Raw genomic sequence first — 18,263 nt, 5'->3', positions numbered from 1 at the left:
ATGTCCATTAAAGGGCTTGTTTTGCCACTGACAGGCTCAGAATTTAATTTTAAGTGTTTGACAACATTATGGAAAGGATCTCTTAAGAGACAGACCTTTTGTTTAACTAGAAATGGCCCTGAAGTCGCGATCACCAAAGCCACCACACTCCATTAAATAAACAGTAATTTTAGCAGGTGTAGAGCCAGCGTATTTTCACATCTAACTGCATGTTTTAAGGGTTTATTTCAATCAAACTGGAGTTGGTGATTGTTGGAACAGTGAAAAGATGAATCAAGACGGCTTTAGTGAGTTTCATTTTGCTTCTGTCATCTCTGAATGAAGTGAGATTTATTATGATAAAACTGCTGTTTATTTAAATAGAATCTGGTGGGTTTGGTGATGGCGATTTCAGGGATGTTTTTGTTGCAATGGTGCTTTTACGAGTACCACTGAAATACAGTGAGTACCCCTTGGTGTTGTAAGTCCTTTTTGTAACTTGCTCAATGGGCACTAATTAGCCAGAATACTAGCATGAACAAGAATAATGAATTTGAAGGAAAAAACTACTTATAGTTATATATATGTATTGACACTGAAACAATATTGTCATTGTATGTGGACATTCTACAAACCAACAACTCAGTTGCCATTTTGTCTTTATAATTTACACAAAAAGCCATCTGACTACTGGAGGGTGCCACAAACACCCAACTGCAAGTGCACCATTAGAGGTTTATAACAAGTTGCAGGGCTGTCTGTTACTGTATAGCCATGATTTCAATAAAGCAAAGCTTATAGGCTGTACAGTTGTAGTACAAGAATGTCTGTAATAGGGCGAATCAGTGGGAAAACTGTTACAGAACCAAGGTGTATTTCGAAGGCCCTTTTGAAGGCATGAGGAATCTGTGATGAGCCCTAATTGGCTGGACGGTTAGAAGCTGTGGGATCAATCCTACTCCTGGAGGTATACAGATCAATAAGCAGCATGGCTGCTCTAGTGAAGTCTCCAACTATCTGAGGCTTCTCAGGCTGAAAGCAAAGTTATTACACACATTTTAATCTCTGTTATTTTATGATAATCATCTGTGTTTTTAATTGTTTCAGGTTGACTGTGGGAATATTCCTCCAGCATGATATTTAAATCCTTAACCTTCATTCTCTCCTGCTGTGATTCATTATAGAGTGAGTTTGCCTGCATCCTTTATTGGGACTGTAAGTGCAGTGTGTAGGCTTGTGTGTGCATCTCTCTCTGTGTGAGGGTGTGTATTTGTATGTGTGAAACCTAATCTAATACAAACAGACACACCTTTTCATCCTATTTCGCTCTCATACTCAAAGTCTTAGACATTCCCCTCCCTTTTACTCCACGCTCTTTCGCCACACCATGTAACAAACACACACACACACACACACACACACACACACACTGACACGCAGACACATACACAGACACACAAACACACAAATCCATCCACACTGATGCACACGCTCACACACAAACACATGCACACCCTCCCAGTACCCCATCTCCTAGGGAACACAGGGATGTCTCTATGGCAACAAGCAGCTTGCTCCACTAATGAACCGGTTGCCGTGGCGACCGGGTTGGCTGTGCGCAAACGGAGACACTGAATAAAATAGAGGGAGAAAATGTTATGTTACTCCTCTGCACAAAACCCCCGTGCAGGGTTTTATCTCTGCCTTTGTAGGACACACACACACACACACACACACACACACACAGAAACGTGTATGTGCATGCATGTAAGAGATTAGGATGAGTGACAACGACTGAGCGAATGTTCTGGGTTAGAAGACGTATTGGCTGGAGACAAGAGCTTGTGCAGTAATGCAGTACGAAGCAGGGATCCTTGCAGCTGGCTGTACTGTGCATGGGCCAATCATCCTCCTGCTGCTGCCTCAAGGTCAGAGAACAACCTGACTCCACTCTGGGCAAGGAGAGGGAGAGAGAGAGGAAGAGAGAGCACTGCCAAAAACCTTCTGTCAGCCATCTTTGTTGTGAGTTACGTCCTACTTTGCTGAGTGAGCCTCTGAGCCGTTATGCGTTTGGCCATTCACGACCCCACCGGAGACACTTAAAGCTGCACCAAACTGCCATTCATACCCTCTCTGCTGACTGAGACCACTGGGAATCACCCACTTTACGCTGGGGCTGTCTCCCCCTGCTGGTTCAGAGGGGGGACAGCCTCAGTGTGCTGCAGTCATAAAGGTTGGAACATCCGCTGCCACAGGATTGCCTCTGGGACAGTGGTGACCTCTCCGAAGAATCCAAAGATAAACTTTAGGGGTCATGGTGAAATGATTTGTGGGATAGGAAATAAAGAAAAAATATTGCACTGCTACATAAAATGTATAATATTTGTCTTCCCTTGAGAAAAGGCCAATGTCTGTTTTGTAATTTCAACATATATTAAAATGAAACCAGTGGGGGGAAATGTTTTTTACTAAAGTTGCCATTTCAACATTCTGAAAATACTCTATCACAAGTAAAAGTCTAACAGCCAAAATCCTACTAAAATGCACAGATGCAGAAAAAATGTATCTGTGAATAATACATTGCATATTTGATCCTTAAAACTGATGCATCAATGTTTGAAATTTTACCATTGCAGCTGGTTGAGGTGGAGACAGGTGTTTTAGTCTTGAGGTTTCTTGCAGAGGAGTTGGCCTCCCTCCAAAGTTATGTTTTGAAGATAACAGCTTTGAACAGTTATTTAAATAAAACCATCTGACAAGGTTAAAGAAGAAAGCTCTCTATGGTAGAGCTGCTAACAACTCAGAGACTGAAACAAGATCTGAAACATGGCAACTAAGAGCCCCAACTAGACAGTGCTCTTTAGTAAGGTGTCACAAGCCCAAAAAATTAAAAACCATTGCTTTAGGACAGAGAGAGTTAGTTAGTTTACAACCCAAACGCTTAAATAAATGTTGGCATAATACGTGCAAACCATGGATATGTTACATTTGTATGTTGTTATGTAGCAGATAAGTTGAAACTTTAGGTTTCGGCAACGCTGTGGATACCATGTAGTTATTGTGCCTTAGGTTTGGGCATAAAAAAACACTTTGATATGGTTAGAAAAAAATCATGTTTTGGCTGAAAATACCTGTTTCTAGTGGCAAAAAAGCAGTTGGAAGGCGCAGTGTTGGCATTAAGAAACATAGCAATGTCTTGGTAAAAAACAACAACAAACAAACAAAAAAACAGGTCTTTGCAGGACTATCCCGACAGAAAACACAGCCATGTCTGGATAAAAAAAATCACTCACATTTGGTGGCTTAAAAGCTGTTTTATTGATTGTTGATCTAGAACAGTGCTCTGCAGCCTGACAGGTGTCTCACCTAAGTGTCATGCCATCCACCATCCCCTCCACCTTCCAGTGACAAAGTCAGCTCATACAGTATGTCACTTTAGAAACGATAATTTGGTTTGTATGAAATGTGTAAATGTAACATGTTGCAGAAACGTTTTTGTTCAGATGAACTAAAAGTGATCAGGTTGTTTCTATCGTGGCCTCTAGTGTCTTTATTGATGCAAACAATGAACTGAGTCTGGCTGCTTCTTTATTATCCTTAAAGTCAGTTATTAAAATTCTGTTTCACTGACTTGCTTTTGATGGCATTATTATTCATAACTTATTGTTGACTGCACTTTTGCTGTTTTTTATATTTCTCACCTTGTTTTAACTGTTTATGTCATCAAATAATTCCTGAATCTCTTGTAAACTGCAACAGTTTTTTTCACACGGTAAATGTTTATTAATGTCAGTATTTTTTTACTCTTGACATGCAGCGTTTCCCACTTAACCACCATTTACTGCTTTATAGAGTTAAAGCTAAGCTACATCTCCCTCTGTTTCTACTGCAGAAATGTTTGCGGTTTAACCCAGACGCCACGGTGTGGAAGGCCAAGCAGCAGGTGCTGTGCTCCCTGACCGAATCTCTTCGGGACGTCCTGAACTATGGTCTGTTCCAGCCCGCCACGGACGGCCATGATGCCAAGTTCCTGGAGGAGGAGAGGCTGCTGAGAGAGTACCCACAGTCCTTTGAGAAAGGGGTACCATATTTGGAGGTACGATTCCAGTCTTCCTTTGACACAGTTGTAAGACACAGTACTACACAATAGAGAAGTGACGTAACCTTCATGTCCTCAAGATGTCAGTGTTATTCAACAATGCAATGGTCAAAATCAGAATCCAATGTGGTGGCTTTCTTTTGTTCTAAATTAACCTGTCAACCATTTGTCGTACTATGTAGGTGCCATTGGACCAATCAGTCATGCTGTACATGATATATAAAAACAGTGCAGTAGATTATGATTGTTTTGTGTGTTTTTACCATCAGATTTTTGCCTCCCATCATGTGTCTAAGGTTTTCTCTGCAACTTCTTATATTGTGCATCCAGATCCCAAATGACTGAAGTGATAAAAAACAAAGCAGCGGCTCTTAAAGGCAGTTATGACTACATCTACTGTGAATGTTCCTAGTGCTATCTAAGGTTATACCTGGATATAAAAAACAACCCCACTGGTTTATGAATGAAGTTTCATACACACTTCTTCGAGAAATGTCCCGGAACTGTTCAGCTTCCCTGCTCTGTTTAGTGCAACACCTGCTAATCTCTTATCCAGTCTGTGCAGTCACCTTCTTTTCATGCTGTATTATGACCCAGTGGAAGCTCTAAACCGTCTTTAAACTGCTGTAAAGCAAGACCATTTCTTTTACATTTCTTGTCTTCAGTGGAGTGGAAGAGGGGGTTTGTATAGCAAACCAGATAAAGCTCCTCTTCTACAATAAATCTGCAGGCCCCATTTTGTGGATCTAGGCCAAAAGCTAAGAGAATTAAGGACAAACGCCCTCTGTGTTAGGATTAACTCTTCATATCTTTTCTCCTCTTTTCTCTGGGGTTTAGTTTCGATACAAGACCAGGGTGTACAAACAGACCAATCTGGATGAGAAGCAACTGGCCAAACTGCACACTAAGGTATGAAACCCCTTTGTCTTAGTGTCGGATATCTGAAGGGTTTCAGCTGCATGCTTCAATCATATAAATGTAATGGCACAGAGTTAGTTAGCTTAAATCAGTCCTGTACAGTATGCATGTCAGTGTGAGTGTATGCATACATGCATTTGTGCATGTGTATCTGTGTATATTTCCTTTTGTTTGTGTGGCATACTGTATTATGCTGTAATGTGCGGTCCTTCGCCTTCATATACAGCATTTAAAGGCAGGAGTTATTTTGAATGCTGTGTTCACAGTATGAGCAACACAGAAACAAGCTAAAAGTCATTTTTATCCCTTTTTAAGTCCACGAATGCGCCAGTGCGTCCAAATGACATGATTGATTTAAGATGACACAAAACGCAGCCTCTTGTGGCGAAAGTGCGAACTTCAAACTATATACCAATTTTAAATTGTGTTGATAGGCCAAGTAAAACCAGACTTATGATAAATAATTTACACCATGCTTTTTCCTGAATATTGTCGTCACAACGGTAAACACGGGCTATTCTAAGGAAAGTGCTCGCAAGCAGAAAGGGCTTGCAAGCAAAAAAAAACATGACACCCCCTTTCCTATTTGTAGTGTTTTTTGTGTGATTTTAGGTTCAATGTGTTAATACAGTATGTCAAAATGAGAAAATAACCATAAAGTCACACAGGTGAGGTTGTGCTGAAAAAAATGACACCAAACAAGGCAAGGTAAACAGTTAAAATCAAAAGTAGTCAGAAACAGCCAATTATACCCTTGACCCCAAAGGGTTAATCGGAGCTGGTGACATGAAACTACAACCTGACATCGACACTTGCTGCTGAGGACAGGCAGGACGAGCTAGAAATCAAAGTTGAGTTGGCCTCAACTTTTTTTGTGCTCCAGTGACGTGGTAAAGTGCCAATCAATCATCGGTGATAATGTAGCAGGTCACACAGCATAATACAGCTGAATGTTTCTTTCTGCATGCAGGCCAGCCTGAAGAAATTCATGGATTACATCCAAACCAGCGCTGTGGACAAGATGAGCAAGTTCTTAGACAAAGGCCTTGATCCCAACTACCAGGATGCTGACACCGGTGGTAAGGAGTGCCTCAGAGCCTGAGGAACTCTCACTTCCCCTCTGTTATTTAGCATTTTCCTCAGGTCCATCCACTTCATCCACAGAGTGCTCTCTATCATCTACCCATAACAATTACACTCTGACACATCAAAATCATCACATTCATGAGATGAATAAAAAGGCTTAAAACAAGAATAGGGTTGAAGTTAATGGTGTTACTGATTTCACTTGCTACAGCTCATCTCATCCATCCATATACACTGTACATCCATCCATCTGCACACCCACATATCAGTAAATCTTTGCCTTCATCTGTCTCTCTCTCATTTATTGAATTATTCTCCCTCAGCCATATGAACACATATTTGAGATTCAACAAGCAGTTAACCATCTCTCTCAGCTAAATTAGCACACTGGCAGCCAGCAGCTTTGTGACCTGTGGCTCTGCCCGTCTCTCTCCCTCCGTTTTCTGCCCTCAGCTCTGCAGTATGTTGGCCTACCACTTTGTCAAGAATCTGGGCCAGTGCTGTTCACAATTTGGTGTCTTTTCCCAGATCCTGTTAGTGCTTGGGGGGAGCAGCAGACGGCTCATTTACAGTTTGGGTGTGTTGCTCTGTGTCACTCCAGCCGCTGAGGGAGAAACGTGTCACAACACAAAACGCAGCCTGTCGTCAAAGGTGTGAAACACACTTCCACTTCAGAACACCGGGGGGCAACAGAGAGCCCTGATGAAGCCCCCTCACCTACATGCTCCGCTCACATCATATGGGAAAGACACACTGCATGCATCTTAGACCTGAAAATGTTACTTAAGGTGGTTATTGCTACTTTGGACATCAAGGTTTGATGCTGCACCCTGGATTTTATGCTTCTGTACTAAACCATGATAATGCCAACAAAATATGGTGGGACCAAGTGCAGAAAATGATTAAACCTTCTAAATATAGATAGTATAATTAATAAATTTTATTAAATGAATTGTTTTGCTCTATTAACCTAGATTTAAAACATCAAAAGGCACTCATTTTCATTTCTTTATATGGCTTCCTCTTCTCTCTTGACTGTGAGGTTGTGTCAGGGTGTTCTGACAGTTAATCCACTCAATATTAGGTCTTAGGTATAAGGCCTGTGCAGGGCAAAGAGGTAATCAAAAGCCCTTTAGAAAAACACTCTGCTCTGTGGTCCTGGGACGAAGATATCCCCACCACACTTTCTGCATTTGACCTGCCTGTCTCTCTGAAACTCTTTCTTCATGCCTCCCCACCCAGCAGAAGGCTCACACTGAGTGCCTTTAATAGGACATAAAATGATTCAGCCATATTCAGCATGGCTCCTGTCAGTGGGGGCTCACTTCCATCTCTGCCAAGGGAACCGTTTAATGGGCATTCCCTGAGTCGTCCCGACATGGCAACTTCAGAGGAAGTGCAGTGAAAACATTCCCCCAAATTATTTGTACCTGAGCTCTACAGAAGCTGTTCGAGGATGAAAAGCCCCTCAGTCGTTTTCCTTTTTGCCAAAAACTCTCTTGTCGCTATGGCAGCCAGCACTCATACCCTGTTTTCGCTGAGAACGCTTTGAATGCTTTTATTCTTCCAGGTGCCATTGAAGTTTCTTGTTGAATTAGTTGAAGTGTGTTAAGTGAGGCTGAAAGTGTTGTGACACAGCATTGCTCTTATGTTGACATTGTTTTATTGAGTTTCTTTGTTGCTTCATTATAAGTTGGCATAACTGGCAAAGTATTAATGTATCGTTAGCAAGCACAGCTTTAGCATTTACTTCAAAGCTAACGTTGCTACAGGTATGAAACAAATCTTGAGAGTTAAATCTATAAAGAAGCTTTAAATTTCCTGACATTTTAGTAGAGGTGAATTTGAACATTTGCAGGAAACTTAACAGCTGGCTGAATTGTCTCAGGAGTGTGCAGTCGAGTAACCTGAGAATAAAACCTATTTCATTTCTAAATTCCACCTATAATGGTGGAATTTAAGAATAAAACAATTGAAAGAAGAGGAATAATTCAATTTCTATTAAATCTGCAAAATCTGAGGGTTTTTTTGAAGACGCCTTTAGCAGCTTTTTTCTTTTTTAAAAAGTGCTGTGTGACAGATCTGGAACTATGTCTAGACCTCAGTACCTCAGCCTGAACTTTTTCTTTTAGCGCCACCATGAGCTGGCATTTGTTGTTTTTAGTAAAATGTCAGCCGTCAAACTGCTGTGAAATTTGACACGAATTTGTCGTGAGGATATTCCCCTCACGATAAATTGTAATCACTTTGGTAATCCCCTTACTCCTCACCATCTGGTCAAAGTCTCAATTTGTCCAGCACTAAATTTTGTCCGTCAGCCTCTGCTGTACTATGCCTTTTGTGCTAATTAACAGATGTTGGCATAATAAAACTATGATGGTGAACATGGTAAACATTATCCCCAGTAATGGAAAGTAACTAAGTACATCTACTCAACTACTGCACTTAATTACATGCTGTCATCTGTATTTAGCACGAAACACCTTTGCTGTGCCAAACCACAGGAAATGAGGCACTAGCATGGCTTGTTTATTTAAAGAAGTGGAGATTTCATCGCTAGTAGCCGTATGAAGAAATGTTTTTATGACCGTGTACCATGGATGTATTTGTTAACGTGGGCTGTGTGCAAAATCAATATTGTGTTATTCAGCTTTGCGCATTTTTTGTGAAAACGGAAGTTCAACATGTTTGTTAGATTTCAAGGACACACAGAATGCGTTCTGGCAAGAAACAAGGAACATAAACATAATTTGTTTACAAGAAAACTCCACAGAGTCTTGAACAAAGTGAACTGTGCAGCGACATAAACACATTAGCTACAGTCAACAGAACTCTGATTTACTGCCGTGCATCTGACACCTAAATGTCTCTTTTTAAGCATTAAAAAAAATGAAGACAAGAGAGGTAGACAGGTGATTGTTGTTGTTTTTTTGGTCTAACCATCAAGGAGAACGCTGCAGGTGTTCAAGATCATGACCTCAAAGCAAGTAAAGAAGAGTTTGAGTGTAAATAGTTGAGATTTATTGTTTTCCCACTGAGTATTCAGTCGGCCCCCTGGGAGCAAACAATCTGGCCCTCCAAATAATTTGACTTTCAGACCAAACCCTCTGACCATTAAAAACTGTATTTGAATCTGTGTGTATGTGTGTGTCCGCCAGAGACCCCCCTGTCCCTGGCGGTGCAGTGTGAGCCGGGTGGAGGTGAGGCCATCCGGGTCCTGGTGGAGGGAGGGGCTCACATTGACTTCCGCGCCAAAGATGGACTCACACCGTTACACAAAGCTGTGCGAGGCCACCGCCATACGGCCCTGCTGGTAAACATTCACACACGTTCTTGTTCTTTTTCAAAAATGCAGTTATCTAATCACAAGTAATGTGTTTTCATTGCCATGCCATAAAAGGAGAAAATCCAACCTACACCAGCGTATGTATCTGCAAGATGGATACCTGCCCTGAAACTGATGCAGTCTCCAGTCTTCATTTGTGTTACTGTATAAGTAAACAAGCTGAGGACAGAATAAACAGACCCTCCCACGCAGCAATCCACACCCACCCACACACAAAATGCACAGAAAAATCCTTCTTTTTATTCAACCAGAGAGAAAAAATCACATTAAAATTCAGATTGCCTGGTTTAAAGGTGTTAGCACATTTACATTTTAGGCATTTGTCCAGAACTTCAGCTCCCAAATCGCTAAGAAGATGGTACCTGTAGAGCAGAGAACTCATTCAGGGGGAGATAATTGCATGTGTTACATTGTCCATGTTTCCCACAAAGGAAAGAAACAGCTGCTAAACCACATGGAGATTCACTGCAGACTCTGATTGAATATATAATGCTCTCCAGCCTGAGGTTTTGATGACCTCTCTGAACCCCTGGCTATGTGCTCCCAAGCTAATTTTAAATTCCATGAATATTCTTCAACTTGAAGTTGGAAACCACCATAAGATATTTTTCTTTGCTGCCTATTTTGTAATATTATCTGCTAATAAAAGTCTTGACTATTTTACCGCATAGTAATAATTGCAAACTTTACTGTTGTCATTGTTGCCAGTACTTGAGAATGGCCTGTACATCAGGTTTATCTTCTGTGCTGTGTCTTTCTGCAGGTCCTGCTGTCTCTGGGTGCCTCTCCAGACTATAAGGACCGGCGAGGGCTGACACCGCTCTACCACACTGTGCTGACAGGGGGGGACACCTCCTGCTGCGAAACACTGCTTTTCCACCGCGCCAAACTGGGCATCAGGGACGAGAACGGCTGGGACGAGACACATCAGGTACGAGTGGGTGCATTATTGGGCCCCTTAAGATTTCAGGGATCTTTGAATGGAATTTCCAGAGATTTTAGATTAATGCAAATACAGAAAGTGTTTAAAGACAGGTTTCATTCTGTTGTGTATAATCCCCCATATTCTGTGTATGCAGTTAATTCTATACTTAATACTAAACAGCAAAACCTTTTTGGGGGGGATGCTTTGGGCAAAATCTTTCAATCTAATGGGGTCAGTGTCCTAATTTGTGTCTATTTGGGGGATTTGGTCTGACAGCACCAGAAAAAAAGTCCTGCCTGGAGGTGTTAGTTTCAGGTTCTGTTGTTTGTCTTGCACAAGTGTGCATCCTATTTGTAATGCACCAGTGTACTCTGTGTTCCAGTGTCTGCGTATGTACAGCATCTGTGTCTACGTCAAAAACCATTCATGCCATGAAACACTGCACCTCTCATCTTTTATCTCGGACACCTTTCACCCTTCATCCCACCCACCCTGCTTCTGTGGCCTTATATTCCAGCAGTGAAGTGGACAGGAAAATAAAAGGTATCAGCCTCTTTGTCTCAGTGCGATCACACACACTTCATCGGCATCTGTCTCCTCAGCTGTCCTCGTGGCCTCCATCTTATTTTGTCTGTGTGTGTTGAGCGGGATTTGACTCTAGGCCTAAATATATATATTTTTTATTAGATCCACCAGAAGCCTGCATTTTCTTTACTGAAAATCTGTATTTTTAAATTTGGATTTTCCCATGGCCCCCTAAAATAGAAATATTCAGTGTTTGAATGAGTTGTATTTGGCAGGTTTGAATCAGCCTTGAGGCCCTGTTGAGTTTTTTCAGATTCATTTGAACATACTGCATATAATACTGAAGCAGCCAGTCATTTGTAGGCTACTAATGTTAATGATATTGCACTTCAAGGACTACGTTTACATGCACAGAATATTCAGGCTTTTGCCCGTATTCTGAAAAAGACAATATTCCTATTAAGTTGTTAACATGACTAATGAAAATGAATTTTCTACTAATACTCCCTTTTACATGCAGCCGTGCATACTCCGATTAACATGCCCAAACATGTCTTTTATCGCGTCAAAATATGGAAGATATAAGCTGTTGATATCTAAGTCTTTCATAATGTTCAACAGTTGGTGTGTTTCTCCTTCCAACCAGAAAAATGGGCTTTTTTGGGGGCATGCATCTCTATCCCAGCCTTGCAAACAGTTTGGCTGGCTGGTTTATGTACAACATATCCATGACAACTCACAGAGCTGACTGTAAACAGGCCACAGGGTGTGTGTCGCAAACTGCAGTAAAAACCCCAAAGAGACACATCTTCCAAATGTGCTGAGTCCAAAGAATGCTATTAAAATCCAAATTATAGCGGCATATTCCATGTTTTAGTCAGAGAGTACCTCATTTGTAAAAAGGCAGAGGATCGGAATATTGTAGTCCAACAGTGAGTTAACTGGTAACTCGGCATGAAACAGAAGTAGTGTTGCTATGATAACCTGCAGTGTAATATCTATTCCCCACAGAATTGATTTACATCTATTGTTAAGTTATTGGCCTAAAATAAGTTCAAAGTCTCCTGATGTGTGATTGCAGTGGAAGGCTGCCAGCTATTCTGAAATCAGCATTTAATGTAGCCATGGAATAAATGATAATAAGTCACCTATGACTCAGTAATAATAACATGTAAAGGGTTTGATTTCCAGTGAATGATGTTGCTGTAGGTGTGTGTCCATATGATGATATATGTACAATTACTGTTGTTATTGGATCTCACTTCTGCTCTCTCTGTTTTCTCGCCCCCTGAGTTTGGAGGTGGTGTTAATTAAATGTGGTGTCACTTAATAACTGTCACCTTGTTCCTCTCCCTGTGTCACTGTCTGTTCTTCATCCTTGTTTGTCTCTCCGCCTCTCTGTTCTCTTTATTAAACAACCACATGAATTCCTCCTTTTCTTTACTCTCCGGTACATCTTGTATTTTCGCCTCCTTGACAAACTCTACCTGCCCTCTCTCTGGCCCTCTCCATCGCTCCGCCACAATCTGTTTGTCCTCTCTCAGGCCTGTCAGAATGGTAACTCGCAGCATCTGGAGCACCTCCTCTTCTACGGTGCGGATTCTTCCTCCCAGAATGCCTCTGGAAACACTGCCTTGCACATCTGTGCTTTATACAACAAGGTAGACACTCTTTTCAGAGAGATGAAATGTCAGCTTCTATAGAGCACATGCTTTAAGTGGGTTAAGCATCCTGAACCTTGAAACACCTCCAATCCTGAATTCCAATTGAAATATGTCTCTTCTGCATATTTTTTTTTTACCTAAAGATAAAGTATGAATGATGTTGTATATTATAAACTTCTTGTCAACAAACAGGTTTATGATTTTGACAGCTTTTAATTTTTACATAACTTTCTTTCGTTTTTCTTTTAAAGGGACAGTTCACCCCCAAATCAAAAATGCATATTTTACCTCTTACATTTAGTGCTAATAACCTATCTAGATTGTTTTGGTGTGAGTTGCCGAGTGTTGGAGATATCGGCTGTAGAGATGTCTGTCTTCTTTTGAATATAACGTAACTAGAGGGCACTGGGCACTTAATGCTCAAAGTGCCAAAAAAATTAAATACAAAAACTCAACAGCAATGTTTCTTTCCAGAAGTCATGACCTGGTTACTCAAGATAATCCACAGACCTTGTTGTGAGCAGTTTCATGTAGAAACTGTTTTCTTTCTACTGAACTGCACCTGCCAACCATATTACCATGCAGAAGGAAGCTTGCATCTACTGCTAGCTCACATAGCACCACTGAGCTAGCTAACATTACAGTCCAGCTGAGGAGGATTTCATTAATATTTGCATCTCATATTGTCACGACCATGGCCTCTCATCCATGAGTAGATGCACGCTTCCGTCTGTGCAGTGATGCGATTGGTGGGTGTGGCATGTTTCATAGAATATTTAATATTCAACACATTTGCATTAACATTAAAGCACAAGGAAATGCACATTAAGTCAAAAGAAGAATGTGCTTCCTAAAAGCATTGCATACATAATAACAGATTACATGCGTTTCTACATTACGCAGTGATTACATAATTTATATTTTACCATCAATGTACATTAATCAGTGTTATTTGTTGCAGGAAAGCTGTTCACGAATTCTGCTCTACCGGGGAGCAAATAAAGACGTGAAGAACAACAATGGTCAGACCCCCTTTCAGGTAATGGCTGAGTGCCTGGCTGGGTAATTATGCATGTTGGGTGGTTGTATGGTTTAGTGTCTTATTAAGTTAACGTAGCAGAAAGTGCCAGGGCCTATTTCACTTTAAACCATTATTGTGCTGTGATGCACACACAGAGGTCCCAGGTGGCAGGGTTGCGTGTGACCCCTTAATCTGGATATATTAACTCTGTCAGTGCAGAAAAAGCCAGCTGAGACAATCTGTTGTGTTTGTGTGCGTGCGAGAGAGAAAATGAGAGGAGACAACAGGGAGACAGCATTGAAATTGGCCAGATTGTGTGCTGACCTGTGTAGTTTATTAAAAAAAAAAAGGTCAAAAGCATTTGTGCAACGGTGGAAAGAATACAAAAATTTGGTCTCAATATGTTTTGGCTGTATTATTCTTTATCAAGGCGACAGCAAATCTACATCCAGTGTAAATTTAATTTTATGCATGCCACAGCCACTCTTGATTTTGATCACTTGTGAATTTGCCCACTAGAGGTGCAAATATAGAGCACCTACAAAGTGGGGCCATTTTGAAAATACGGAAGAATATCCTGTTAGTAAAAGCACCCATAACGCTAGCTTCTTTAATTACAAGAGAAAAAGCAAACTGTTTTTTCCACCCTTACATTTCGTGCATTTATTTGCCATATAACTGCATCCAAAACGAGTATATGTGTGTTTTTATCAGGTGGCTGTCGTGTCTGGCCATTTTGAGCTGGGAGAAATTATCAAAAACCACAGGGATACAGATGTGGGTAAGTAGCTGAGGTCTGTTCTGAAATTTGCATGCCAGTTTGGAGATTTAAACATCCCATAATGTCAGACATTTTGTTAACCTAAGAAAGCAGCGATGAAAAAAACAAGAGTGTAAGGAATATATTTTAGCAGCATTTAGAACTCAACAGCATGTTGGAATTGAAATGATAAAGAAAAACAGTTTGTATGTAAATCATGATGATGTAAAATAAGTGACAAAGTAAACTGATGTTATGCTCACCTGTGTTCTCTTACTCTTTCCTGCCTCCTCTCACCTTCCAGTTCCTTTTGTGGAGTCTCCAAAGTATGCCCCCCAGAGGCGGGAGAGCGCCCGAACACTGGCGATACCCCACCCTCATCCCTTCCTCCGGGCCAACAGTGACAGCAGCATGAACCTGCCAGACTGGATGGCGGTGCCGAACGCCCCGGGGACCAACATCGTCTCTGTTCAGGTGTGTGTGTGTGTGTGTGTGTGTGTGTGTGTGTGTGTGTGTGTCTCTGAAAAATGAGGTTCAAAGTTAAAATTCTTTACACTGGAAACAGCACAACATAATCTCAGTCCATTTATTAGCTGTTCTAGAGCTTTCAACTGAATCACACAGTCCTTGTGGGCAGATTGAATTAAGTAAGTTACCATGGAAATGTACATCTTAAAACCATCCATGATCCCGAGCACGTCCAGAACTTCTCACCCATGTTGACCATGGACAAAACAACCTCACCTCAAGGTCCATTTCATAAATGTTCTGGAACTTTTGACCTCTCAAAAGACTTCAGAGTGACTCCCCAATCACCACCTACACACATATTGATTGTGGTACAAATAACTTACATAATGTTGTAGATTTTAACTCTTATGTTTAAACTGCTGTAGAGTTTGATTGACTTCTTCAGAAGTCATCTAAAGAAAGTACTGAATGTTTTTTACTAACTTGCATTTCAGTATAATTGACCTTTAACCTGACAGCTTGGAGAAATGGTTAATACCCAGGTAATGAATATTTCCATTGCACAGGTGGAGGCTTGAGCAGCTACAACCCAATAATTCATATACAAATTATACAATTAGGAGGGACATTAAACAGTGTAATGGATGATCTTTATCAACCTCTAGTGGTGAACAGAACTCATTGCAGCAACTTATATCTTTTTTCACAAAAGCCATCCATGTACATGTATTTCACTTAGCATCTGATAGATGAGTGATCATGATGAGTGATACCCCATAAACAAGCATCATGGAATAAAACTATCATTACTATCATTTTACAAATGTTTCTGTTAACATGATGAGTATAAAAATCAATGGCATTAGGTGAGTTTTTGTAGCTACGGAAATCAGAAAAAATATGAAATTGTCACATTAACGTAGTAAAAGACACAGTAGTTAAAAATAAATGAATAGCACAATAGAAAATCCCCTCATGTTAGTTAAACTAGTTATCAAATTTCAAATAATGGTAATACAGTATCATTCACAGAATATTGTATGCAGCTACAATATTATGAAATGATCATACACATGGATATAAATTTAAAAATGAATATATATATTCTGTGGTCATAAACATCTTTAATGAAATGACATATGTCTCTCTCAGGGCTACAAGCATACAGGAACCCTTCGGAGCTCCAGCAGTCCCAGAGGGGCGAGGACGCGTTCCCCGTCCCGAGGAAGGATTGGAGACAAGGAGGACCGGAGCAGGCAGAGTCGGAGACAGGGGTGAGTGGCAAAGGCTGACATCTAGGAGCAAGATGCTGCTGCTCAAGAATCTCTCTTCCACTTTACTAATTGCAGTCGGTAAATCTGGGCTGGTTAAAGTACTTTTGAGACCTTCTATTGAATGTCTGCAGGTCCCAAAAGAGACCTTATAATGTTTTTAAGTGAATTACCTGGGTATGAAATGTTTAAGTTTTAGTCATATGGTTTCTTTAGTCTCCAAATGTTTTTGTGTTGCAATAGGTAATTAGATTAAGATTTCTCTGAAACAAAACACAGAAATCTCTGTCTGACTTAGAATAAGTTATATTATTACCTCTGTTACACTCACAGTTTCAAACATTGATGGATGTTGGATGTGTATTGTCTTGTTTTATGTGATGTATACTAGCTGTTCTGATGTTTTTTGTTTTTTTTTGTCTACCTGCTCAGGGACGGCAGATGCAAATTAGCTGCTAGCTAACTCTGTTGCAATTACTTTTTAATTGTGCACTGTCCCTGCAAATATAAACAGTAAAATTAAATAGATCAAATAAGGATAATACAATATCTGTTAAGTGAGTTTACAGACCTACAAAGGTCATCGATTAAACCTTTAAAACGTGACCTAATACAGAACCCTAAAATGTTCAGACAAATTTTTGGAGAACTCACTGACCAGTGTTGTAGTACTCCAGGTTAGTCTCAAGATCGCTTTTTGAAGGTGTCAGTCTTGTCTTGGACTCAGCCGCATTTTTACTCAGTCATGTCTTGGTCTCAGACAAAGAGGACTCTGGATTTTATTTCAAGACTGGTCGTGACCACAAGCGCAGGGATTTAACTAAATTGCCTGTGCAAAAAAGGAGTGTTGTGTTAAAGGGATAGTGCGCCCAAAAATGAAAATTCTGCCATTATCTACTCACCCATATGCCGATGGAGGCTCAGGTGAAGTTTTAGAGTCCTCACAACACTTGTGGAGATCCCAGGGTAGAGGGGGTAGCAACACAACTCCACCTAATGGAGGCTTACGGCGCCCCAGATTCAAACGTCCAAAAACACATAATTGAAACCACAAAATATCTCCATACTGCTCAGGACACTTGGATCATTACGGACGAGCAGTATGGAGATATTTTGTGGTTTCAATTATGTGTTTTTGGACGTTCGAATCTGGGGCGCCGTAAGCCTCCATTAGGTGGAGTTGTGTTGCTACCCCCTCTCCCCTGGGATCACCGCAAGTGTTGTGAGGACTCTAAAACTTCACCTGAGCCTCCATCGGCATATGGGTGAGTAGATAATGGCAGAATTTTCATTTTTGGATGCACTATTCCTTTAAGATGGTTAAGTTGCTTTCACCCTCTTAGTGTTTTGTGTATTTGTTCGCTCATAGAAAACAAAGCAAAATTCCCACACACAAAATTCACCTCTGCAATGCCTTATAATTATTTTTTCAAATCATTTCTCTAGTGCACTTTTCCACACATACATACATATACGCAATTTGCATTCAAAGAGATACATCAAGATGAATCTTTATTTTATGGAATTGTGGATCTTTCAGATCAATTTGAGGAGTACTTATGGTTTTCATGTTCCACATTTTTATTGTAAGACATTCATGCAGTGTGGGACTCACACTGAACTGGTCTTGGTCTAAACTCGGTCTCGATACACACTGGTCTTGGTCATGACTTGACTTTAGGTTGTCTTGGCTGTAACGTTTTGTCTGACAAAGTCTTCAAAATCCTCAAATTTCCAGTCTGTAGTAGCCTGCTTGCCAGAGACTTTCCCTTTCTCTCTCTCAAACACAAACAAACAAACAAACAATAGTAGTTATGGCATTCAGTAATTTAGCCAGCCATGCCTATAGGAAGCTTTGATTTTTAAACTTCAGTCTCATATGATTTACTCTACCTTCTGCTGTCTCCCACCCAGACCTGCCCTCACCAGCACAACTGGACAAACCGCAGGACAGCGGAGACGCCTCTACAGCGCTGTCCCAGGACGAGTCTTTGTAGCTACTCGATCACACTCTGCACAGGGAGAGCGAGAAATCAGCTTCAATAAGGGAGACAGGGTCAAAGGTGAGTATGTGCATTTTCATGTCATGATACACAGTGTGTGTGTGTGTGTGTGTGTGTGTATGCTTGAGCATAATACTGCATTTTGTCCTCCTCATGAATTCAAAGTGTCTGTCTGGTTGGGTGTCAGTGTTTGTG

At 40.8% G+C, this 18,263-nt stretch overlaps 1 protein-coding gene across 1 annotated transcript in view; it reads left to right on the top strand.

Annotated features, from left to right (window-relative positions):
- The window catches only part of shank1 (SH3 and multiple ankyrin repeat domains 1), a 99,165-nt gene that overhangs the window by 41,620 nt on the left and 39,282 nt on the right, over positions 1–18,263 (top strand). The window contains exons 3-13 of the mRNA XM_033644369.2: positions 3,872–4,075; positions 4,916–4,987; positions 5,967–6,075; positions 9,241–9,395; positions 10,192–10,359; positions 12,423–12,539; positions 13,504–13,581; positions 14,278–14,344; positions 14,628–14,797; positions 15,947–16,068; positions 17,980–18,128. Of these exons, the coding sequence (XP_033500260.2) occupies positions 3,872–4,075; positions 4,916–4,987; positions 5,967–6,075; positions 9,241–9,395; positions 10,192–10,359; positions 12,423–12,539; positions 13,504–13,581; positions 14,278–14,344; positions 14,628–14,797; positions 15,947–16,068; positions 17,980–18,128 (1,411 nt within the window). The remainder of the gene's footprint in view (positions 1–3,871; positions 4,076–4,915; positions 4,988–5,966; positions 6,076–9,240; positions 9,396–10,191; positions 10,360–12,422; positions 12,540–13,503; positions 13,582–14,277; positions 14,345–14,627; positions 14,798–15,946; positions 16,069–17,979; positions 18,129–18,263) is intronic.

This window comes from Epinephelus lanceolatus, chromosome 18, assembly GCF_041903045.1.
Source record: "Epinephelus lanceolatus isolate andai-2023 chromosome 18, ASM4190304v1, whole genome shotgun sequence".
Taxonomy (NCBI): Eukaryota; Metazoa; Chordata; class Actinopteri; order Perciformes; family Serranidae; genus Epinephelus; species Epinephelus lanceolatus.
This window is presented reverse-complemented; position numbering and strand designations above follow the sequence as displayed.